Here is a 26,259-nt window from a genome sequence, read left to right as displayed (position 1 = left end):
CTAGCGAGGAATGTATTACTTTTAACGTTTAAAACTCAACGACATTCCCTTTAAAAGGAAACATCTCGATAATTAAGGCGACGTTTCTGGTAATGGTCCTTTTTTTGCACGGTGTTATTGACGGATGTGGTGAGTTTGTTTGTTGGTTTGTTATCGGTGCTTGTGCATCACTGCCACCACGACATCACAATACGGTATAAATAAACTCCGTTTAAAAAAGTTTTTTTTTTAAACAACGCGGTTTTATTAACAACTTTGTTTAACTCACGGTCGAGAAGTTTTGTGCGAACCGATTCCACAGTTTAGGGACCGCGGCGTTTTTGACCTACACACAAATATATATACATAATAAGGCGCCTATACAAAATGTAAATTGCTTTAAAGTAGCGAATTAATTGATCGATTGATGCGGATTTTGATACATGCACGCATTATCACCGGATCTGAGTACGTGTGCAAAATGTGGAATTGATTGGACAACGGGAAGTGGACGATTTTTTGATTACAAGATTTGACCCAGACAAACAGAGGAATCAAGTTATTGTTTCCCTTCTACGTGACTACCGAAAGAACCAAGAATATTAAGTAAAACCGTTTTAAAAAAAAAACCCCGTTTTATTTTAACATTGCGGTCAGTGGTAGCGCCCCTAGTGGCTATCAGGGCAATGCGAATCGGGAATCGATACTAATCCAGTTGTTAATGCGTCATCGATTCTGGCAACCTTGTTAGGACACACACACACCACACGTGTACAACTGCAGATACGTGTGCTAATAACGCAATTGTATAATATTGATGTGCAGTTTTTTTGTATTAAGTCATGGGGGGGCTGTTTGACCATACTTCACTACGCCAGTCAGTGCGGGTTGGTTAAAGGGTTGGGATGGGGGGGGGAGGCAGAACTGGTTCTCGTATTATCCCTGGCCACTGATGTATGCCGTGCCCTGGTTCATAACTTAGTATGCATGTTGAACTACTTTCGCACCGTGCGTAGCCAACCGTACTAATCGGAGGTGGTTAGTGCGTCAACCACTGGCATTACATACGATGAAATGACACACAGTGTGGACAGCAGTTGATATTCAGGCTACAAACAAAATCTATCACGGTCATGTCTACACTACACGGTGGTCCAGATGATACATTTTCTAAAACGTAATATTTTTGGTAAAAAGTAAGGTTTATTTAAAATAGAAATTAATGTACAAAGGAGAAAAAAAACATAGCGTGTCAATCTATTGGGGGGGGGAGTGGTCACAAGACATCTGGACCATTCTATAGACTGCATTGGGCTGCAGAGAGCTGACGTGTGGGTGACGGTGGAGATGCAATGGGAGGAGGCGGCCCGTACCATGTTGTGTAACCCTCCCCCTCCACACACGCGTCTGATTTTTTTTGTAATAAACCCGCACACACCCTTACCCCCCCCAGACTGTGGTGCTGAGTGGTAGAGTCCGCCTGTTTATTTTTCACTTTGTTTACTGGCTGGTGAGATGTGGGAGGGGGGGGGAATTGCCTCTGCCACGCCAGTGGGCTGGTGGTGGTGGTGTCTGCGTGTGTCTCCCATACACGTGGTTTCTTTCTTCCTTTGCCAGTTCAACATAACCCGTAAGCGAGTGTCCTTACCGCCATTGCAAGTCGTCCTTTTTTTTACCCAGCTGCTGTAAAAAAAAATGACAGGTTGAACGAGAAATGTGTCTCGGCTGTTGTGGTTTTATATAAAGCATTTTTTTTTAAACACACAAACCCCTGCGCCACGTGTGTGTAGGGGGAGGAGGATGAAGAGGCAAAATGGGCGCATTGGGAATTGCATTGTCGGGTTCGTAGCAGTTACGAGAACATCCAACGCTAAGTTCACCTTGGCTTTTAAACCCAGCCTACGCAGCAACAATCGATTCGCATTAATAATAAATATATTATTTTAAAGGGGCGTCGCTTCTCCGCCGTTGTATCGTCGTACGCAGTCTATCTCTCTCTCTCTGTGTGTGTGTGCGCCCCCCCGCTTTGCTTTGCTGGGCCTTACACAACATTTTTGTTGTTTTAATCCGCCGCGGATTCTCCCCGATGGTAATCCTCGCTGCACGAGGCACCACGGCGAGCTGTCTGGCTGTCGGAGTGGTTTACCCCGTGAAGAAAGTGGGTGCTGTCGTGGAGGTGAGTTTGGTGGTGGTGGTGGCGGCGAGTTGGTGGTTGGAGGGTCTGGGTGCCGTCGTAAGAGGTTAGCGGTGGTCGTGGTTAATTGTGGAGGTGAGTGGATAGTTGAGGCGAGGTTTAGGTGGTGGGTGGTGGTGGTGGGTGTGGGGGAAGTTGGTGGTAGCGGGTTATGGTTTAGTTGTTATTGGTCTAGGGTTCAGAGGGGCTGCGTTTGCGAACGCGGGTTTGGTTGTCTGTGCAATGCGTGGTTGTGGTGGCTAAGGAAGTGGTCGTCGGTGGTGTTAAAGGGTGGGTGGCGGTTGTGAATGCTAATTCGGTTTCAGTCCAGTGTGTGTGTGTGAGCGACGTTAGTTGAAGGTTAAACGCTGATGAATGTAAGTTGAGGCTTTGGCTTTTCAGTGCAACCCATGGTTGTGTTGCAAGTTGCAATGGGTGGTGGTGGTGTCCATTTGAGGTTGCACGCTCAGTAGTTATGATTGGGGAAGGTGATTGTTGATTTTTTTGATGGTGGTGTTCGTGTGACTTTTGAGGTCTGGTTTCGTGGTGCTGGGACTCGTGGGAGTGCACGTTGTGGTGGAGGCTGTCTGTTGAATGGTGGTTGTCACTGCGTGTTTTGTCTCGTGTGTGTGTGTGCAAGGTTTGGTTGTGGGTGCAATTGGTGATGTGTTGAGTTGTGGACTGGAATATGTTGTGAGGCCCAAGTTACTGATTGTGGGTCCGGATGGTTGTGATGAGGTGAAGCGAGACCCTTCGACACTTCACGTGGCCTCAAAGTGCACCTGGCCTGGCACAGGCGTCTTAGAGATGTCACTAGTGGCGAATGGCGCGGGTATTGGTGAGTGGTGGTTTTTAAGTGGTGGTTGCTCTGTCTGTCGTGGGCTTTGAGCGTCAGTTGTTGTGGGTGTAAGAATCGTTAAGGGTGGCAAGTGATCGTGAATGTGTAAGATGTGGGGGTTGTGAGTCTCGGTTGTGGTTTTGTGGTGCTAGTTGCATGGCGACTGAATTCACGTTTGTGATTTTTCTTTTCAGAAGAGCGAGTTATGTTTGGGTTCAGGTGGTGGGGAGTGAAATTAAGATTGCATGGTGGTTGTGAATACCTGCGCTGTAGTTGGCTGTGAGTGGAAGTTGCAGCTCGTGGGTTGTGGTTGCAGGGTGTGGATGGTGGTGGCGGGTGGAGGTGGTGGTGGTAGGCTCGGTGTGGCTCGATCTGGACATGCGACGGGAAGATATGGCCCATCTATACCGCGCACGGGGCCTTATGGCCGGCTTCTGCTGCTGTTGGGCCGGTGCATGTGTTCGCCGAGCTCGACACCACCACCACAACAACAACCACCACCTCCACCAACAGCAGCAGCAGCACCACCAGCAGCACCGGCAGCGTAGGACCTCCCCAACGTGCATGGCTTGCACGCCCAGAACTCTTTCCACAAACGTGCCACCAACCCAGCAGCCTCCGTCGTCATCGGCGTCATCATCATCTTCACCTTCTTCAACGTCGTCAGCCCTGGCTTCTGTGGCGGTGGTCGCGTTGTCTCCGCTGGCCATGTCGGTGATGGCGGATGGAGAGCTGGGATGCTACAGGCCCCAGGCAGGGCACAACGGGAACATCCAGGACTCTGGCCTGTATCACGATGGCTTTCCGGTACGGGCCCCGTGGCGCTGAACGTGTGGCCGAGGTTGGCTTTTTGTGGAGTAACCGAGAATTGTGTGGCATTGTTCACATGTTAAAACAGCACCCTTGATGCCGACTGCGAAAGTGCACTTGAAAGCTTATGCCGATCCCCTTTTGGTTTTGGAAGCTAAGAAGAGTTGAGTCTCGTTCGTAACTTGGGAGACAGCTTGGTAATACCAAGTGTGGGGCAGGGAAGTGACCAGTATATAACAGTACAGCAATGGAATGTTGAATCCGTAAGTACGCAGCTCTGAGCTTTTGGTGTATTCCCTCCTATGCATGGGGGGGGGGGGTTCGCATGATGTTATTCCCTTCTGCCTATGCATGAATGGGTGGGTTTTTAAAGGGGTGTTCTTCCATCATAAGCATGGGTGGGTTGGTTTTCTCTTGGTGTCTTATTCAATCATATGCGTGGGTGGGTTTTACTAGGTGTTATTCCTGCCTACCTATGCATGGGTGGGTTTTCTCCAGTAACCCATGGATTTCTTTTCTACCTTGCATTAATTTAATTAGACCTCAATGAAAAACTTTTATGAAAATTTCTTGATGTTAAGATTTTTCTTTTCAAAATGGGTACAATACTGTTTAAGGTTATCATTCCATGTTAAACTTTATTGAGCCATTTGTTTTGCAACAGTTTTCAATCATTACGCCATTAAAAATAATATTGGCCTGTGTCAAATATATTACTGTTGATGCTCGGGCTCACTAAATCTAAACAGAGGCCTTCTTTGAAACAGACTTGTATTCCAAGTCGGTTTTCTCATAAATGCCATGTATCTGCTTAAAATTAGGTTGTGTGTTTTAGATGTATGAACACAGTACCACAAGTATAGTACTGGAATCTCCAAAAGCTTAAGGCCTAATACTGTCAGACCTATCATTTTGAATGCAGATAATCATTAACTTTTAAAGTTTGATAACTTCGTTTTTGGAGGCTCCCAACTTTTCCGTCGACCTTAATTGCTGATGGAATTATCAATCCTTGCCCACAGTTGTCTGCTGGAATTGGAACGGCCCTGCCTAGTAGATTATAAAAGTCTGTGACCCCCGGGGACCCAGGCGATGGGGCAAACCGAATGACAAATTATAATTGGACACCCATGCCAGTTGTGAATGGCATTTTGATTGGTGGGTGAGGGTGAGCGGGAGAGAGAGATATATGGTAGCTGGTTTCGGGGATAGGGTTGCGATCTAGCCAGTTTTAGAAAAAAGGATTCTGCGTTTAGGACCAGCTGTACGTTCAAAACTTGCAATGCTTGTCTGCTACTGGATGACGATATGATAGGACTGGTTCTCAACCTCTGGTATTGTCACCGCTGGTTCCTGAGCACAGATAACCAGAAAACTCGGCATGTTTATCATAAAATCATCATCATTGGTAGAATGTCATGAATTTGTTGTCAGCTTTTGGAATATCTGCAAGGTGTGTGTGGTTTACTGTGTGGGGAGTGGTGGTGCCGCGGTTAGCACGCTGCGCTTACTAAACTGACGACCCCGGGTTCAATTCCTGCTCACGGCAAACACCAGCGACAATTATGTGAGCTGGTCCTGGGCATCCCCTAGGTCGACTCAGCCTCAAATGAGTACTTGGTGCAATGTGTAAATATGGCCATTGGCGAGACAAAGGCGGCCGCGCGTGGTGCTGGCTACCCACCCCCTCGTGTGCTGTTACGTCCTTCATAGCTGCTTGCTAACAGCACTTGCCCCAACAGGATCTTTGTCTTGTTTTCTTTTGGGCTGTGTGCAGGCCTGCCTTGCACAGAGTGGTTCGGATCGGCATTGCAGTCGTGGTGGAGGGAGTGTGGTTGGTGTGTTCTGGAGACAGCTGCCATGAACTTGACCTATATTCCCGTTTGCTGGTGATGTAGCACCGTCACGGCAAAGTGCACAACCTCACCAATATTGGGAAGCTTGGTTTATGTTTCCATTGGCCGAAGTGAACATTTACACACAATGTATAGACACTCCATTACTTGAAAACGTCTTAATATGAAGCATTATTCATCATCAGCCTTGATGCCCTGGCCACATCAAGCCCTCGTGCGCTCTCCGGCCACAAGAGGTGCTCGCCAACGAGCAACTTTCCCACCGACAGTCTGTGTGCCCGGGAATCTTTGCGTGCAGAAACCACTTTTTGATTTGCAATAAATTACCTGGAAATACAATCGCATCGCTCTCGCGTGCTGTAGAATAGTTAAAGGGATGTGACATTGATGGGAAGGGAGGATGTACAGTATAACAATGGAGGGTACACGTTACATTAGTTCTATCTCGCCGCTGCATATTGCAAGAGCGTTGGTGTACGCCAGAATTATTCTGCGCTCATGACCAGATCACCTTGAATGCACCAGGAGCTTGTCAGACTGCAGAATGTCAGCAGGCTGGAGCCTGGAATAGGTCTTGGATGGGAGATGCTGCCTGAGAATACTCCGGTGTTGACGACTTGTGTTGCAAGGTGGCCAGCGGACGACTATACAGTAATGGGTTTCCTGAATCAATCTGCATGTCTTTTAAAAAAAAACAATAGTCTTTAAGACGTGGATGCGGAGATGGAGCTGCCCTTGACAATTTCAAACACTGGAAGCAACCTCGGGACTGTTGAGGTGCCGTTTGCACGACAACATAACCCAAGAGAGCGCAAAGCTAATTGGCAGGAAAAAAACAAACCTAGCTGGCATAAAAATATCGATCAGGTAGCGGAGCAGGTACTAGTTGTATTACATCGCAGGATCGCAATAGAGGGTGGCAGCTTGGGGGGGTGGGAGGGGGTGGCCTTCATCCAGCAGTGGATTAACCATGGCTGATGATTTGAACGTCTCTTTTGTTTAATGTTATTTACTGCGTTTTAGGTACGTAATATGGGTTTTCTCAACTGATGCGGTGTGCTCCCATATACCAACACCTCGTGAATGGTATTTGCTCAGCATTCCAATGCAGCACTATCATGGGAAAAGAAAGTCTTTGGACTCCGGTGCAGATTTAATTGGTAAGTAAGTAAAGAGGGCTTTTTGTAATTATTATTAAAAAAGGACAGAGGCAGAAACCAAAATGCAATGAAAATAGTGGCACGCACCTGCTGAATTCGGCGCTTTGGAGGCCAAGGGTTGGTGGAACACGCAGTAAATTCGTGAAGCTTACCAACTAACACGGTGATAAGTTCAGAAAGTAGGTTCGTTAATCTGTGTGTGCAGATCTGTTGAGTGTTCTTCCCTCCTAGCGCTGGGTCATGGCCTTGGTACAAAGGGTTTTATTTGTGTGTTCCCATAATCAGAAACACGTATTACAAAGTAATTGGCCAAACATTCCAATGCAGGATTAAATTTGTAAAGTTTCGGCTCTGTGAGGCTTTGTGAAGCTTTCCTGGATGGATTAATACCGTTATAGTTTCTGATTAGAGGCGGTTAGAAACGTGAATTCTTAATTTGTTTCGCACAATTCAACCTTCATGTATTATAAACACATGTTTCGGTGGAGCGCTCAGTCCCAATAACAACATTGGCAGCATTTTGTACGGCAAGTCTGCTTGTGTTCGACACCCATGTGTTACCTGCTCAAACACATCCTGCCGCTTAACACGGGTCTGCAAGGACTAAGCTGGTGGGCTAAACTATTATGTAAAGCTAAAGATCAAGAGGTTTACTTAAGGTTTTTGTAAGCCGCGTTTTTGTGGTATTGTGTTTGCTGGCGTATGCAATGATCGTTTGTGCAAATCTGTTTAATGATTCCATATGTTGTATGTAATGGGTTCACGATTTTTCTCACCCCCCACCCTCCGATAGCCACTGAAGGCACCGCGATAAAAAAAGAAAAGTTTTATTTTATATAACCGTGACCCTGAATCGGGTGGATTTTAATGTAATCGTGATGGGTGGCGACTTGTTACAAGCCGAGTAATCAGTCAGCTGAGTTTGATCCCATCCCATGAACATTATTGGCATACTCGTATAGTAGCCTGCCAAGAGCGTGACTTGGTGTGCTTGGACCAAAATGAATACCTGGTTTGTGAGCGTGTTAATAGCCATACTTGGGAGACAGACAGCAGGATGTGGTGCTCGCACACGTCACTCCTTGGTTCTTGTGCCGGCCTTAATAGGTCCTGACGAATTGGACCTGCTCTATTGTCGTTTGAGACCATATAGGGACAGAAAGGTCCTTTGTGCTTTTTATTATTAACATACATGCATATATTCATAATATAGTTTTTTTGGGGTTTGATCGCGTAAATATAATGTGTCGTGAAAACCTGCCACCACTCAACACGGCCAACTAGTAAGGGTTGTCACGTTGGGTGGTGGCAGGTTTTAACGATACATTTATATGTTTACGTGCTCTTGACCCAAAACAAAATCTCTATACATGTATATATATAATTCCACACAGTGGAGGTAATCGGAATGGCTCTGGCTTCAGAGCCGATGAGCCAGCACCGATGAGCACCTGGGTTCGAATCCAACGTCGAAACCACCCGAGATTGTGAACCAGGTTCTCGAATGTAGACCATGTCGGCTCGGTCTACAAAATGACTCCAAAAACGAAAACGTCGTTTCTCGCCTTTGTTTCACCTTGCCAAATTCCAGGATAAAGAAACTTGGAAAGGTGTGACGAACATTTCTTCGTCACAGGGCCTGGGGGAAAATTGAATGTCTGTAGTACGTACTAAAGGTTCCACAAAGGGATGTCAGAAGTACGTCTATGATACCTCAAGCGTGGTTAGTGGATGGCCCCAACCTGGCCACCCAATGACCGCCCGAAAGAAACTACCTTGAGAATGAAAATATATCCGTTTTGACTGCCATGCGGTGAGAATTTCTCTGTAGCAAGCTGTGTGGGGTTGTTTGCGTATGTAGTCATGTGAGAACGTATAAAAAATAGTTTCGGGATATCCCCTCCCGCACACCGTTCTATTGCACACGGGGTGATGCACGACTTACTCTGTGTTCCGAATGGGTGCTTCGTCTCGGGACAAGACAACGATAGTATAAATATTTGAAAAAAAAAACAGCGCAAAATGTATTCTATCCATATAGTATAAACCTATGACCAAATCGCCTTGAATGTGCCTGATCTTGGAAGCTAAGCAGGTTTTGAGCTTGGATGGGTGACTGCCATGCATTGCAGATGTTACAGGGTGTGCGCTTCTTTGCTCCCTGCTTTCCCTAACCCACACGGACCAAGGTGCTGAAGTATGGTCAATTAACCCCCAAAATCTACATGGTAAGTGTAGGCCTTAATCCAGCAGTAGATTGACAAAGGGCCATTTGTTTTACAGTTTAAACGGTGGCTCCTGATCGGGTGATACGTGGCGAGTGGTTCGCGTGCTGCACTTTGAACCAGGGGTGACCCTTGTTCGAATCCCGCACACGGCTAACATCGGTGGTCGAGTGATGTCTCTAAATCTTTTCTCAGGACCCCCCCCCCCCCCTTTACCAACCCGTGCTGACCAGCACGGTGAAGAATGGTCAGACAACCCCTGCTTGATTGACCAATGGATGGCTTTCAACCATGCCAGTGACGACTCGTACGTTTTACACGGTGTAAATTGTGACCCTTCTAGAGGGGGAGCGGGGGGGGCTCTCAAGCGCTTCCTCTATTGAACGCCCTTCCACCAGGAGTGGCGCGGCCAAACACAAATTTCAGGGCTGTGCATTTTTACCTTTATAGCAGTAGCGGTACCAACCCCAGACGGAACCCAATCCATATTATGGTCCAACTGGCTTCATAACTTTTTTGGTCACTCTTCCCTTCCCGTGATGGTTCTAAATCCGGCGAAATGTTGGGATTGTGGTATGGGGTTTGGAGACCGAACGGATTTATTACTTTAAATTAATTTTCTCTGTGATGATCATTTTCTGTTATGTGCATTTTTTCTCGTTATATATACATTTTCTTGATTTGCCAAGTAGTGGGGTTTTTTTGTATCATCTGTGTCAGGGACTGGCTAATAGATGTTGCAGCTTTGTGGGATGCAAAGGCACGAATGACGCGATTTATAAAATGAAATTATTAAAACGAATCCGCTGTGCTCTCCTGTCGCCGTGGCCGTTGGTGGGTCAATTGTAATTCTGCAACCGCGTTCACCGTGGCACTTGCCAGGTTTTGCGCTGCACCCGTCCATGAGTGTCTATTTGTGGAAACAACCTTGGCTCTCGGGTCGTTTGTGCCGAGCGCTGGGAAAGCGGGCGAGCGGCGTCCAGGCCTCGACTGCCGCTGCCGCTGCTGCTACCGGACGTGCGCTGTCCTTGATATGAGGTCTGCACCTGATTCGAGCAGTTGGGCAACTCTGGTTGGGGGCAATTTAAATGGCTTTCCGTGGACGTCTCTGCGATCATTTGCGCAACTTGTTTGTGTGCAGCTAATTTGCTTTTGTGTAGTTGTCTCTCTGCAAGCGCAGCCTCTCAGAAGGGATGTTTATTGTCACGTGACGCACATAACGAAATATGATTGGTTGTTACAATTCTGAACGTGTTGTTTATTTTCCCTCTTTGCACAAAGACTCGCTCGGCACGTGGACAAAGCAGCTGTAGGTGATTTTTTTTTGTAAGTTGCGAGAGCGAATTGCTTGCGCAACAGATCCCTTGGGCGTGGAGGCGACGTTTGCGTTTGGGCGCTGCTCGGAGTGGAATGGTTCAAATGACCCCCCCCCCCCTCCAGGAGTCCTCAAATATATGTCCTAGAAGAATGGGTTGACTGTCTAGCAATGTGAAGACCTTGAGCCAGATGGGAGTGGTGACACTGTAAGGCTGTAAGCCATACGGAGGGATTCTGTAAGAGCAGACTTTGAAGGTCGGGTGTCATTTTTGCAACAGCTGCAGGATCTATAGGGGGTGATGAGGCCTGTGATGAGGTGTAGTTGCATCACCCCCTTTGACCCTGATGACCCCCTGACCTTGAAATAGCCTGAAGACTGTTGAGGCAAGTGCTGTTAGAGAGCGCCTAATGAAGGCCTACACGGTATACGAGGGGGGTGAGTGGCCAGCACCACGCTCGGCCACCTTTGGCTCCCGAGTAATGATACATACACATTTCAGGCCGAGGTCGACCCCAGGACTGGTTTCGATTAATTGTCACTGGCGTTGGCTGTGAGCGGGAATCGAACTATGGTCTCTGGGTTTGCAGCTCCACGTGCTTGCAATCCAGAGGTCGCCAGTTATATTCAGTCGCCGGTCACGGCAGTTGAAATAATGGTGCAAGGTTGTAAAGTCCCCAGTGTGGAAGAGTAGACCAAAATTTCCTTGACGAAGCTCTATAGAGCTCCCTCGGGTGGAGGCCCTTCTGGCAGACGTGGCTTGAAAACAGTTGCAGGGCTGCACCTTTACCTGTTATCATGAGTGTGATAATCAATTAGTAAAATCGAGTTATTCTCTCGTACGTGCTTGTGGACGTGTCTCCCAAGTCTTGTCAAGGTTAGAAATGTGTGTTTGATGTTGTTAGTGAAGTGGACCGTGTGATGGGTGCAGGAACGTGTTGAGATGAACTCTGATTTGACGTCCAGGTCCCCTCCCCCTCCCGTGTATTGGTTCAACCCAGGTAACTGGAGGTGTGTCCCCTTTAAAAAGAACTCAAAACAAGCTCGCGCAACCCCCTACCCCACCACCCTGTTTATCCGCATCCTCTACACTCCAACAATTGAGTTTCGTTGCTGGATGACGGCTCCCTATGCCGCCGCCACCTCCCAAATCTTGGAAGGAAGAAATCCCACCAAGCACCCACCGCACGAGCCGATTCCATCGCTCCATCTCCTCGAACTTGGATCACCACGATCCTGGTGATCCAAGTTCCGTACCAGGCCATGCACATCGCCAGGTGGGAGGTTCAAAACTGAACCTGGTGCAGACTTCCCCAGTGTCAACTCTGCCTGAGACGAGTTCTCTGTGGCGGTTAATTCCAGCCGGGCATGGTGCTAACCGTCGCCACCGACACGTGTTCCTTGTCGGCCCTGATAGGCACTCTCTAATGGAACGTGACAGCCACTGGTCCGTGAATCTAAACCGTGGATCTTTTATCTTCGTTTTTTTTTAAGTCTACGTGCGGGCAGGTTTGTGATGCCTCTGCGCGATGGTGTTGCAGGAAGAGGATGGGGGGGGGGGCGGACGTGCAGTGCGAGTGCACGGGGGAGAGTGGGTTATGTGATGATGGTCTTCGTCTCTTCGTCTTGTCGTATGGCTGATTGTAGATGCAGAGCAACAACTACAATTTCACATTCAGGTGGTCAAGCCAGATAACCGAGTAGCGGAGTTGCGTACAGCCATGATGTCTCCTTCGTATTTGTGCATCGGGCATTGCGTCATATGTTGAACGGTCTGTCCTGGACGACCACAGTCGTACACTGGAGAGTTTTTAATTTTCCATTTGTCCATCGGGTATCCGTATTCCATTCTGTTTCAGATTGATATAGCGTCCTTTCATGGATTGTATGAATGCGGTTTGGGATGGACCCCAGGGATCTTCTACATTGGGTCATTCACGACACAAAATGTTTTGAGGTCTTCTTGAACTCCAGCTCTCCGAGCTTCATCGGGAGTTGAACTCGCATGGTGAAGGCGACGGATCTTTTAAAGAGTCGCTGCCTGTCGCACTCGCTGAGCGTGCTATGCTTCGGATCCAACCTCGCTTGCCCCCCCCCCCCCCCCAACTCGTGCGCTCACCTCCAGTGGTAATTTAAATTATCATTGCACATCTTAGTCGCAGCCGGTTTAGTCGACGACAAGTTGAAATTTTGAGTCGAGTCTTGCTCTGTCGTGGATTTCATTTCATTGTTCACTTGGTATCGTCGATTTAAAGCAACCTGGTCCATTGCACCCTCTCTCTTAGTCCATGTTATGGAATTGGATTCTCATCCACATGGTAAGAGTTCACTAACTCAAACGGTGGCCCGAAGTTATTTTATACTAGGCACTGTCTTGGTGGGCTGTGGCTCATCAAGTAGTAAATAAAAAAATAAAGGTTTTTTTTTTCCCCGTTCATAAAAATAATATTTAGTCGGTAAGCTGCGGGACATTTGGACAAACCAGTGTTCCGTTTCTGATAGCCCAATGAAGTGGCTTATCGTGTGGAAATTTACAGCAGCCAATTACTCGAAACGTGTTTCTAAATGTGGAGGGGAAACACCGGAGGACCGGAGAAAAATCTACGTGACCAGGGGGAGAACATGCAAACTCCAAATATACAGCAGCAGGCGTCAGGGTTGGGATGGAACCCACGACCTCCTGCATACCAGGCGAGGTAGTTAACATCTTGCGTGACAACAAAAATGTGACAACAAAAATGTTGTCACGTTTTTGTCCAGATTTTGAGGTGCGTAACTTCCGTGCGTAACGTACGCAGCGGGGTCTCGCACATGATGTCACGCGTGGTATTGTAAGAGGATTGTCTTCATGCGTGGTATTGTAAGACGATTGTCTTGCTGCATTATATGATTTAGCATCAAACCAGGACTCGTCGTAAAGAGAGGGTCGATGTCTGTAAGATTGGCAGTTCACCTTCATTGATTCAAGCAAGTTTTACTGTTATAGATTTGAAGCTTTCGTGACTGCAAGGATTCATACTCTTTGGTTTTTTCGGTAAAGTCACGTAGGTAAAAAAAATAGTTTTCATTTTATTTTAAAAAAAATTTACCTACGTGACTTTAACGAAAAACCAAAGCGTACAAGTTTGACTGCTCATGAGATATTGTAATGTTGAAATAAATCCAATGTTTGCTTGTTATTGGGTCAATGCTGCTGATCTGCAATCCTAGAAGGCCTTGCGGCTGATGGATTGTGTACGAAATGCTTTTTACGTGGCGAGGCAGAAGTATGAAGAGGCAATTGTTTATTTATTTTGTCGTCTTTTTTTAAATAGTTGATGTTCATCTGAACTAATGGATCGTTACATGCCTCGTAACAATTATTCATTTAGAATCCATTCCTATCCCGTCATTTGCGTCCATCAAATTGTGACCGGGGGTGGGGGGGGGGAAGAATCCACTCTGATCTTGCTACCTATATAAATTATGCTAAGGCAACAAACTATACGGGAGGGAACAAAAGAAATCTAAACCTACGAGAAACCCCACAAATTAGTCGGTTGAAGCGACCTACGGCAAAAATGATCTCCCAAACAAATCCTGACCCCCCCCCCCCTCGCCCGCAAATAATAATCGTCGCAACCTCATTGAATGGCACGGGTGATGAACCGTCACACGCCAAGTGAACGGGTGGTTGCCCGCAGACGTCGACGCTGACGGGGTGTGATGGTTGCCACCGCGCGCGGCGGCGGTTTTTGCGTGTGCCCGGGTTGCAGGTCTCGATGGCGCCTTCCCTGCGCACGTGCTACCGCTATCTCAACCAGACGAGCCGCTCCTTCGCCGCCGTCATTCAAGCGCTGGACGGGGAGCTCAGGTGATCGCCGTGGTTTTGTTGGGCCACAGCCGCGGTTTGGCTAAACGCCGGGGTCCGTTTCATCGTTCGTTCGTTCGCGCTCCCGTTCATTCGCGTGCGGGCTTGGTTTTTTAAAAAGAGCTAACGGAGAACGGAAACAACTATCCTCCGTATAGCCTTGACAGGCTGTTGGGGCACGTGCTGTTAGCGAGCACCTAATGAAGTCTGGCACGGCACAAGAGTGGGTGGGTGGCCAGCATCATGCCCGGCCGCCTTTGTCTTTGTCGTGGGGGCCAAATGTACATGTTCTACCAGGTTCTCATTTAAGGCCGAATCGACCATACAGGATGTGGAAGGTACAACGCCACCTGCAACGTCTGCCAAACGAGTCTGCGGCTCGAGGATTGGACTCCATGAGATCTTGGTTTTGAATCCAGGTTGACGCCTCGCAAGGGTTGCATAGAAGTTTACTAAACACGGCTAATAAACAACTATCAAGAAGGTTTGCTATGTTCATTTGGGCATTTAGGCACCCCCACCTCTCCCCTCCGCTGCCCCCTCCCCCCTCGAGGGTTATCCGAGTTATGGAAGACGACACCAGGGATACAGAGTTTATTTAAACACGCTGCACGGACTGGTTCAAAATATCAGACGCCGGTAATGATCGTTGTAATTCCCGTTGCGTCTTTACTGCTGTCAATTCCCATACATGCCCCCTCTGTGCACCCGATTCGTTTGTTAAAAAAATAAAATACTTCTGGGGAATAAAAAGGCTCTACGTAACTGACGAAGCGGGAGGACCTTACATCATTAGACCTCCTTTGCCAGTACAAAAATATAATGATAGGGTTTTTCCCCTTTTTTCTGGCAACAAAACTGAAACCTTTTTACAAGGATTCATATCTGCATTAACCACAATACCTGCAGTCAAATGCAAACAAAAAACATACTATGATAATATATACATTGTCCTTGAAACTGATTGGTCCACACCAAGGGACGGCTTTCTTTTGAGCCTCAACCCAATTGGTGCTCGACCACATGACGTCAGAAGGCGTACAGCCCAAAGACAATGCACTATCAAAGTAATGAGGGCTCGGAGTGAGCATCTACATCATATATTATCTATGTTTTTTGTTTGCATTTGATTGCAGGTATTGTGGTTAATGCAGACATGAATCCTTGTAAAAAGGTTTCAGTTTTGTTGCCAGAAAAAAGGGGAAAAACCCTATCATTATATTTTGGTACTGGCAAAGGAGGTCTAATGATGTAGATGCTCACCCTGAGCCCTCATTACTTTGATAGTGCATTGTCTTTGAGCTGTACGCCTTCTGGCGTCATGTGGTCGAGCACCAATTGGGTCGAGGCTCAAAAGAAAGCCGTCCCTTGGTGTGGACCAATCAGTTTCAAGGACAATGCATATATTATCATAGTATGTTTTTTGTTTGCATTTGACTGCAGGTATTGTGGTTAATGCAGACCTGAATCCTTGTAAAAAAAGGTTTCAGTTTCGTTGCCAAAAAAGGGCAAAAAACCCTATTATTACGGGAGGACCTTCTTGACAATTCTGGTTAGTCTGCAAAACGTCGTACTCAATATTGAATGTTGTGGGTTTACTTTCCCAACACACAACCGGTGGTGCTGAAGCGGTAACGAATTGGCCCGTCTTGTTGACCTGACCAAACTCCTACGAATTGTCTGTTCGGGTGGTGGCGGGTTTAACGACACAAGTGTTTCCGATCTAACCCAAAAACCTTTTTATTATGGGTTATATTGGTCGCGAAAGCCAACGTGTTGAACTGAATCTACGCGCGCGTACTGCATAGCTGTTAACCCACACGGTTAACCCGTATTCTTGTACAGGGAAATTGAGCTTTCGGGTCCATATGGCGTGCAGCCGTTTCAAGACGGGCAAAACATTTTTTTTGTCTATTTTTGAACGTTGAGATTTATAAGGGAACGTGGAGGCCAATAAGGTCTGAATTGGTCCGTAATACGGTAGGCACTGATAAGGGATATGGCACTGCTTGTTTACGACGCGGACCGGCACGTGGACGTTGACGAACACGATGTTTACCGACCGCCGCGTGTCGGCGTGGGGGTGTCGCGCAGGGACGCCGTCTGCATCTTCTACCTCGTGCTGCGGGCGCTGGACACGGTGGAGGACGACATGACGATCCCCAGCGCCGCCAAGGTGCCCATGCTGCGCGACTTCCACAGCTTCCTGTACCAGCACGAGTGGAGCTACTCGCTGAGCAACGAGAAGGACCGCCAGGTCCTGGAGGACTTCCCTACGGTGAGCAAAGCGCGGTTGCGCGCGCCTGGTTGACACAACTGTCACGCCTGTTCGTTCGTTCGTTCGTTCATTCATTCATTCGTTAGTAAGTTTTGGTGTTCGCGTTGTTCTTATAGCGCAGGACGATCGCGAAGACGTTACATTTCGTAGACAGTCTACTGTGGGCCCTTGTCCAGAGCCAAGCTGTTGCTGGGCTGAACCTTTACCTTTATGCTGCCCGGAACAGATCTCGCTGGAGTTCCGCAAGCTGGCCAAGATTTATCGGGATGTCATTGGCGACATCTGCCAGCGCATGGGAGCGGGCATGGCTGAAGTGCTACAGAAGAAAGTGGGCTCCATGCAGGAGTGGGATCAGGTAAGCGCAGATGTTCTCTTCGGTTACACACGTGTGTGTGTGGGTGCGCGCTGTGAACCTGGCGACCAGAGTTCGATTCCCACTCACGACTTAACATCGGTGGCAAATGTCTGAACCGGTTTTGAGCCTCCCTATCGTCAACTCGGCCTTATATCAACATACCTGGTGCAGTGTCTATTAAGCATCCGCACTTGGGAGACAAAGGCTGCAGGGCGTGGTGCAAGCCACACGACCGTCTCGTGTGCCGTGCCGGTGTTCACGGGTGCTCGCTAACGGCACATGCCCCCATCGGTCTGTTGAGGCTATACGTGGGGATGGGGTGGAATCTTTTGTCTTTGTGCGCAGTACTGCCACTACGTGGCGGGCCTGGTCGGGATCGGGCTGTCGCGGCTGTTTGCGGCGTCGGGACTCGAGGACGTGGTGGTGGGAGAGGACGTGGCGCTCGCCAACTCCATGGGCCTTTTCCTGCAGAAGACCAACATCATCCGGGATTACCTGGAGGACACGCGCGACCGCAGGGAGTTCTGGCCCCAGGAGGTACGTCGCCGCACGGAACCCCACGCAACCCCACGCAACCCCACGTGTGGGCTCTTCACCGCACACGGTGTCTGGCTGTGTCTCTGGGGGGCCGCAATGCACCGGGACAATTGCAGGACTACCCTTTTGCCGTGCAAGCATCGCTGGCGATGCTTGCACTCCCCCCGTGTGCCGTGCCAGCCTTCATAGCAGCACTTCCCCACAAAAGTCTGTTTAGGCTATACGGGGGATCTTTGTCTTGTGCCCCGCGTAACCGACGACAGGCGTGGAGCAAATACGCGGGGAGCCTTTCGGACTTGGCGCGCCCCGAGAACCTGTGCGCGGCCGTGGGCTGCCTCAACGAGCTGGTGACCAATGCGCTGGGCCACGTGCCAGACGTGCTCACCTACCTGTCTCGCCTGCGCAACCAGAGCGTCTTCAACTTCTGCGCCATCCCCCAGGCAAGAGCTCGTCTCCACGGAGATCCCACACCGACCCCTTCCCCCCACCCACCATTCTTCCCCGAGTTCAATTCCCGGCTATGGGCAATATATCGGTATAAGCACCATTCACGCACAACACCAGAACATGTGCCTCCCCCACCCCCTCCAAAGACAAAGATCCCCCGATTCAGCATGTAACAGACTGTAGGAGCAAGTGCTGTGAGCGAGCACCTATGAAGACAAGGACTTCTGACGAGGGGGTTGGGTGGCCAGCACCACGCCCGGGCCTCCTTTGTCTCCCTAGTGCCAATATTTATACACCGCACCAGGTACTCATTTGAGGCTGAGTCTACCTAGTGGAGGCCCAGGACCAGTTCAGATAATTGTCACTTGCTGGCCGTGAGCGGGAATGGAACCCAGGTCTTCAGGTTCGTAGCGCAGCGCGCTAACTGCGACACTACCGCTCCCCTGCACCACCCCCACTCCATCCCGTTCAAGAACCCGTACTGAGCGAGGGGGTCAAGTATGGTCAAATAACACGCACGATCCGGATTGACAAAAGGCTGCGAATGATGATTATGATGAGAGATTTATCGAGTTGATTGTTGATTAAGAAAAAAAAGACTCTACACATTCGTCAATAACACCGTGGCCTTAATGGAAAAATATATAATGGGCAACGTTTCCTGCAATGAATGGGCCTTCTTCATCACAGATACATTTCATGTTCCTTGAAGGTCTCTTTAAGTAAGGCCACAGTAGTTAATGACAAATGCGAGTTGTGGGTTTTTTTCTTGCGTGCCACTGCCAACGCGACAGCGTCGCCAAACAATTTTTTTGGAATGCGTGAAAATCGCCAGCGGTGGTCACGAGAGGCATACAACAGTGTGTCTGTTTGCCGCTGATTTCAGTTCAGTTCGTTAGGTATAGCCCTGTGAGCCATTCGGCTCTTGAATCGGGTGCAACCGCAACAAACAAAAACATGAACAAGAATCATCTTAAAGTGACTACGCGCAAACAGAAAAATTCAGGAAAAAACAGCAAAGTCTTCCAGAAAAAGCACCGCATATCAACGCTGTGTGCAAAAATCCCAGTGGGATGCAAGTCAAACAACAACAACCATAAAACAATTTAGATTAAAGTTATCAGTCTAACTCTGTACAACAACAATCAAATATGGCTAATCCAAAACTCTTCTACATCACCAAAATAAAGCTATCAAAGCAACATCACAGTGATCATAGGAACTGTGATTCAATTTAACAATAAACTATATACGTAACAAGTACGACCAAACTCCATAACAGCAGCAGTATCAGCAGGAGTATAAACATTTTTCAATGCAACCAGCTGCTGCATTTCAAACGCGCGCATTGAGTCGTGCGCATGCGAATCTTTGTTTCCAATTTGTGCACATTGTAAGCACGTGGTCTGCTCATGCTGTTACGTGTGTAAGGTTCAAGGAGCAAACAAGACTTGCAAAGAAAGGGAGCAAATGGGGAAAAGATACAAATTACGTGATTAGACAGTGAAGCCAAAGGGACTAAACTTGATTCTTATCTTAACTGTGGATTCTGACCGTCAAATCGCTGGCGGAGAGAATTTTGACGTGCCTGCTGTCCCAAGTGATCTGAAATACAACGGACACACATTCTGATTTAAAGCTTTCGTGACTGCAGGGATTCATATTCTTGGTTCTTTCGGTAGAGTCACGTAGAAGGGAAACTATAAAATAATGAAAATATAAAACAATAAAATTATCACGACGTTTCGACTGCAACACAAGCAATCATCATCGGGTGTGAAAACCACAGCAAGAACATTTGAAAAAAGTGCTGTGGTTTTCACACCTGATGATGATTGCTTGTGTTGCGGTCGAAACGTCGTGATAATTTTCATTGTTTTATATTTTTATTATTTTATTGTTTCCCTTCTACGTGACTTTACCGAAAGAACCTAGAATATGAACACACATTCCTCTGTCAAGTTATTGCAGTTGTATTCGTGCGCTAATCCGCGTGTTACAAAGCGATCCTCAAGCTCGCTTTGCATGCATCGAAATTTGGCACAAGCGGGACTGCGCAAGCGAGATGTGGTAAATTAATTTGCGGTACAGGTGATGCGCCAGAAACCTTCCTGAATCGAACCGCGAGCCAAAATTGGTCACCCCATCAAATTTGGCTCTCCTTGTTTGCCCACCCTAACCAAAACTCCAAATCCTCGGGAGATTCTGCGCTCCCAAATATTCTTCATTTACTCGCTGCCTCTGCCTGGGCACGATCGGACCGGTGTCACACATGTGGTGGCCCCTGGGGCGGGGGCAGGGAGGGGGGTCAGTTCTCGCGCACGGATAATCGGGTTCATGTCGCCCGTAATGACGAACAAAATCTACCCCTTCTCAAGTCATCCTCCCTCCGTATTTTCGTTCTAAAGCGGCAGAGATAAAAAAAAAAAAATGTGGTGTAATTTCAGGCGCAGCATGAACCGACCCGGGCGGGTGTAAAGTTTCATCTCATAAAAATTGGCTGTTCTGGCCATAGCACAAAAAAAGCAAAGCCACTGTAAGTTGCGCGCAGCCGCCGCTGATAAGGAGGTGAAAATGGGAGAGCCGGGCGGAATTTCGGCGGCGTGTCGCTCGAGGTTTGCGAGACGCCGCTCTTATTCCCCTGGGTAATTAACTCGCAGGCCTGACCCGAAGTGTCGGCGACGGGTCAAGTGTTGACGGACGCTGCGTTTGTGCTCTTTATCGGCTCATCGCCCCCCTCCGCATCTGCTGTCTGACCGATCGTTTGATTTGCCCGAAAATATTGGCCCTTCCCACCCCCCCCCCTCGCACGTAGGTCCGTGCAATAATCCCGCCTTAACCTGTCTGCTCCGCTGCAGAGTTATTAAGGAAAACATGTGGAACTTGGAGATAGGGGGTTCACGTTTTGATGTCGGCGGGGCAGGAATGCTCACGCGTGAGTTGTGGGTGGCGGAGTGCGCACGCTTTATTTTGCCATGCCAAGGCCCACTGAGCTTATATAGCTCTTTCAAAAGCAAACCTGATCACAAATGATAGCACACAAGCGCAAGGAATTGGCCTATCATGTGAACATTTCTAGCAGCCAAATACGCTCAACGCACGTTGATTCTAAATGTGTAGAGAAAAAGCCGAAGGACCTGGAGAAACATTCACACGCCCACGGGGAGAACATGCAAACTCCAAATACGCAGGCGTCGGGGTTGGGATCGAACCCACGAACCTCCTGTATACCAGGCAAGGGAGTTAACATCTCGCCACCGTGGCGCCCCACACGTGCTAGTCATGGCGAGGGTGTTGCACAAGCCAGTCCTCCGTTGTTCTGTGAGACCAATCAATTATTTTAAATGTAGTTTGTAACGCGCACGGTTGTTGTTCACTGTCGAGAGAGATGATAATAATTTAGATGCGCGGGGAATCTGCAGCGACTCGGTCACAACCAGCGCCAGCAATTTTGCCCAAGCTCTGCGGTCCTAATAAAGGGACGTTTGTCAACTCCAATGAGCGTCTACACATATCAGGGCGAAACCAGAGTACTTGGGAGTCCATAAGTATGGGGGGGGGGGGGGGGGGTGGACGACACACTATCCCTGTACAGATGTATTTGTTCGTTTCTCAGCCCGCTTGTCCTGGCGAGGGTCTTGTAGTAATCTTTAATCTACTTTCTGTACTGCCGTAATACCATTGCAAGCCAGGAGGTGGCGAGCGCGACGCCCAACTGTCGGCGCGGAAGTTTCTCACGGGTTTGTGTGAGCGACGAACACAACCCAGGCGTTGTAGCATTGCCGCCAGCGGCCGGCAAGCAAAAAAAAATCTTGAGACTTCTTTCTCAGCGTCTTGAGATGGCGGCCGCATCTTAGACGACTTGCAACACCCCACACGTTTGTTGTACATCTCTGGCGGAGGGCGATGGTGAATACAAGCCGCGTCCTAGCATCCTCATTGGTGACCGCCGCGCACCTCCTTGTGGACACACGAGCATCTGCACTCCCGCTGCGTGTGTGGTTTTTTTTCTTCAAATGTTTTAATCACGGTTGCAAAGCACGGCCCCCACCCCCACCCCCCCCCCCCCAAAGCCTCAAAAAGCCAAATGGTCGGCAACAACTGCTTTTTGTGTTTAGTTTGTTCGCCTCCGCCCGTACCTCCGATTTAGCATAGTTGGCTACGCACTGCGCGAAGAAGTTCAACAGGCATACATACAACAAACCGGCACTGTGAAGGTTTCTTGAACTGAGCAAGGTTTATGTGATCCAGCGAAAGAGAGACGCTAGGGAGGTAATTGCAGAGTGGAGCGGTGCGAGGGGACAAAGCCGAAAGAGCAGCGAGGTGGTGACCTGCAGTGTGGTGGCCGAACACGTTGTGGATGAGATGAAATAGTCTGGGGCAGGCAGAGGGTGGGTCGACGTGGGTAGAGGAATCGACGAGTGACACATTGTTATTAACAAAAGAAGCGTGCTCAGCAGGCGACTGACCTCCGGTGTGTGGTGACTGCTGAGTCCGTCGGTCAACCTGAGGGCGGTGAAGTCTGTGCACTGGTGAGGTGTGAGCTGGCTGTTCCACCCTAGATAAGACAACATTGGCCAAATTTGTGCTTTTTAATGTCGAGCTAATTCCGAGTTGGAGAAAGCTTTAGCACAGAAAAGGAAAGCCCGCTTTGTCCATGTCTCTTTAGCCAGATGATTAATATAGCATAGCCGTTCCGTCACGGGTCGGCCGAGGTGGTTGTGCCGAGCAGATTAACTTTATAGCCCGCGGCTAAAATTAACACGCGCGCGTGCCTGTGTGCGTGCTTTCGCTCTGCACCGGGCAGGTGATGGCGATCGCCACGCTGTCCGCCTGCTACAACAACCCGGCGGTGTTTGGCGGCGTCGTGAAGATCCGCAAGGGCCAGGCGGTCACGCTCATGATGGACGCCACGAGCCTAGCGTCGGTGCGCGCCATGATGCTGCAGTACGCACAGGAGGTGAGGTGGGGGGGCTTGGGCGGCGTTCGGAATCCGAATATTCCATTTCTGATAGAGGAATCCGATGCGCTATAAAGCTCTATTTCGCAGATGTCCACTCGGTGGGTCAGAAGGTCACAACGACAAACAGTACAAGAACACGATGGGAGTGCGAAGTATAGGAAAGGTGACGTGGTGGCCTGGCAGGTAGTGCGCATGCTGCCCATTGCAGAGGCTCGCAGTTCATGCCCAGCGGCTACCCCGGTTAATACTTCCGTTGGAGTAACAGTAAAAATACCACTCGCCATTTACTGCACGGTGGACGTTAAAGGAACCCGTGACGCTATTCGTAAAAGAGTAGGCCATGTGTGTCGGCGTCGTCATGGTGACCGACTGTCCGCCAAGGAGCCAAGTGCGTCTACGACAAGATGAAATTGGCCCAGCGGCTACCCCGGTTAATACTTCCGTTGGAGTAACAGTAAAAATACCACTCGCCATTTACTGCACGGTGGACGTTAAAGGATCCCGTGACGCTATTCGTAAAAGAGTAGGCCATGTGTGTCGGCGTCGTCATGGTGACCGACTGTCCGCCAAGGAGCCAAGTGCGTCTACGACAAGATGAAATTGGCCAGTCTGAATGAAAGACGCAGACGATAATTTTTTTTCAATTTCTGAAATGCTCCCTCCGCCTTTGCCGACGCAACAGTGTAAATGGGATCATCACAGTTGATTGATTAGCACAGGGGTGGGGAACCTTTTTGCTGCCAAGGGCCATTTGGGTATTTATAACATCATTCGCGGGCCATACAAAATGATCAACTTAAAAACGAGCCTGTTATATTTGGTCAAACATTTAATTAACTCACCCCTAATGCGGTGGCTGGAACAGACTAATTAATTTGCGGGCCTTGTATACGGCCCGCGGGCCGGACGTTCCCCACCCCTGGATTAGCAGGCCGCGTGTGGTGGGATCACGTGGGTAGATGGGCCAGCGTGGAAGTTGTAGGGTTTCTAGAGTGGGGGCCCCCTCATACAGCTTCCTTGGGTTGAAGCCCTTCCCATGGGAGATCTCTGCGGCTGCAACCGCATAAAGCTCCGTGGTAGCCAGGCTCGACGTCGCTTCGCCCACAGATCCAGCGCTGCATCCCGCCCGACGACCCTTCGGCGACCCAGACGCGCGACATCGTGCTGCGCATCAAGGCTATGTCGCGCGCGGGCGCGTCGTCGTCGTCATCGTCAGGCGGTGGCGACAGCGGCGACGCGCAGGAAGAGGAGGAGGTTAACGGCCGCCATCAGGGGACTGGCTTCATGTCCCCGCTGAGCCTCACCATGGGAATGGTTCTGGCCGCGTTGGGCTGGCAGTACTGGGCCACGGTGCAGGGGGTCGCTGCCAAGTACCTGCAGGGCCTGTGATGACGACGACTGCCCGCCGTCTTTGAACTGGTGGACCTCCTCGATGCGCCCAGCCAACCTGTAAATATATATCCCAAGTGCCCTGCCTGAGCCGTTGCTGTGGCCACTGGTGATTCACGTAGCGTTTTTGAGAAATGCCGCATTGGCCCCCTTCTCCCCCTTCCGAGAATTTGTCCCAAACGAAAGGTTGTCGCGATGGAAGTGGGGCGGCCTCCCTGCGTGCGTGTAGGAAGGCGCGCACGCATGGTGGCTGATGGGGTTGTGTTTCCGCGCAGGGTTGTGGTTGTTGATATCCCCTCTCGTACCCCATGTTGGAAAAACCCTGGCTTTGCTTCTCAGTGTCGTGCACGTATCGCGTCTCAACAGGGAAGCGAGCGGCAATGGGGATGTTAAATGCCGCCCGATTTGTAGAAAGCGATGCGTTTGCTGGCGAGGAGGAGGTAGTTCTCTTGGCTGCCAGTTAGTGGCAGTTGAATTGCGCGGAAGTGGATAAATAAATACGGAAGATCCGTGCAGACTTTTAACTGATTTGAGGGTGCTTCGCTGTCGTGTTAGTTTAAGAAACGTTTTAAATGTTTACAGACGACATCAGAAAAATTGGCAAACCAATTGCATGTGCGTTTTGGCGGCGACGTTGTGACCCATGCTGCCACAGCGAAGCGCTTGCCGCATTGTTTCCAGTTGACCGCACAAATGACTTGGTCACCTCAAACCAGTCCGCGTCGTGTTCATTCTGAAGTGGTGTCGTGTTTGTCTCTTTGCGTTTGTTGCCGAGTTGCTTAATCTGAGGCTTTGTACCATATCTAGAGCGCAACGATGGGGCTAGTCGCGTGTAAATTAACAAAAGTAGAAATTATAAACTAAATATTTCTACGGTGTGCTTTTGCAGGTGGTAACTTCTATAAAAAAAAGCCGACTATAAAACTACAAGCTCTCCCCCGTGGCTCGGTCGTTACTTTAAAATGGGGCGAGCAATCTGATTTTAACGCGACGATTTGAACGAAATAAAGTATGACGATTATGACAATAAAGAATATTTTTGGTATGACATGTTTACTGGTTTTATGTGCTCGAATAAATCTGAACACACGGCAATTAATGACCATCGTTTGAATATTTGAAGTTGTTAGCTGTGCTTTGCTGCAATTGGGTAGAGTTCTGTGGATCAAAATCCTCCGTTACCCTTCCTATTCAATTAGCAAAGTCCACATGGTTGTAGATTACCGCCATTTGGCACAATCTACAAACGGTGGAGTCCTATGGGTCCAGACGTAATATCGTGCTTGTCACTCCCATCTGATGTGGTTTCACTTTCTGTAGCTAATTTCTGTGTCCAACAGTGAATTGTGATAACCGTGTGGCGGGGGGGGGCAAATATTTACCTGGTATCTTATGCGTACGTAAATTTGCACTAAAGCTTTGCTACATTAGGTGGTGGCCACTTTGCTTAGCCCCATGGCCTCTAATGTATGTGCCTGTGACATTTCTCGCACGGCTCCGCATGTGACCTCGTTCATCAACGGCTGTGATCAATCCGCTGCTGGATGGAAACTTCCCCATTTTTGCCACCCGTGTGATTATAGTAATCCACCCAGCGGCGTTTTCCTTTCGCCATTATTTTCGACCGATGCAAATCACGCCAAATGAAGTCGATTGTCTAATAACCTGTGGTCTGCTTAAGTGTTTCTCCTTGCTAAATGTAATTCTAAGGGTACACACTTTTGTCCACGCTTTGCATATTCCACGTTTCTGTTCCGTGTAATAGCATGGTAGACGTAACGCATTAGTGAATTAAAAAAAAAACTTCAGGACAAACGCATGTTGGGGAAACGATGCAGAATACATGCACAGGTGTTATTTTTCATCAACTCTGCGTGGAATTTGCAGGATCTCGTCGGCCTGAATGATGCTGGGTTTGGGTTGACCACGAGGCTGCTGTGGGACTTGGTTGTGTGGGGGGGGGGGGGGGTATTCATCCAGCAGTGGATATACAAGCTCTCTTGGGTAGAAACGATTCAGAGTACACAATATGCATTCAATGCATCAGGAGCATTCTATTAGTAAAATACAATCACAGTATCACA

At 48.9% G+C, this 26,259-nt stretch overlaps 1 protein-coding gene across 7 annotated transcripts in view; it reads left to right on the top strand.

Annotated features, from left to right (window-relative positions):
- Positions 1–25,220, top strand: part of FDFT1 (farnesyl-diphosphate farnesyltransferase 1) — a 28,222-nt gene extending 3,002 nt beyond the window's left edge. The window contains exons 1-10 of one of the 7 annotated variants that reach the window (XM_032959490.2): positions 1,595–1,609; positions 2,088–2,155; positions 3,307–3,797; positions 14,112–14,209; positions 16,301–16,484; positions 16,711–16,839; positions 17,185–17,376; positions 17,640–17,816; positions 22,631–22,783; positions 23,894–25,220. In XM_032959490.2, coding sequence (XP_032815381.1) covers positions 3,369–3,797; positions 14,112–14,209; positions 16,301–16,484; positions 16,711–16,839; positions 17,185–17,376; positions 17,640–17,816; positions 22,631–22,783; positions 23,894–24,175 — 1,644 coding nt within the window. In that variant the 5' untranslated portion in view covers positions 1,595–1,609; positions 2,088–2,155; positions 3,307–3,368 and the 3' untranslated portion in view covers positions 24,176–25,220. Of the gene's footprint in view, positions 1–1,473; positions 2,156–3,306; positions 3,798–5,577; positions 5,690–14,111; positions 14,210–16,300; positions 16,485–16,710; positions 16,840–17,184; positions 17,377–17,639; positions 17,817–22,630; positions 22,784–23,893 lie in introns of those variants that run through there. The other 6 variants (XM_032959491.2, XM_076068973.1, XM_076068974.1 and 3 more) reach the window with 6 other exon arrangements.
- The last annotated feature ends 1,039 nt before the right edge of the window (positions 25,221–26,259 follow it).

Source organism: Petromyzon marinus, chromosome 23, assembly GCF_048934315.1.
Source record: "Petromyzon marinus isolate PM22_M1 ecotype Great Lakes invasive population chromosome 23, UKy_Petmar_22M1.pri1.0, whole genome shotgun sequence".
Lineage (NCBI taxonomy): Eukaryota > Metazoa > Chordata > Hyperoartia > Petromyzontiformes > Petromyzontidae > Petromyzon > Petromyzon marinus.
This window is presented reverse-complemented; position numbering and strand designations above follow the sequence as displayed.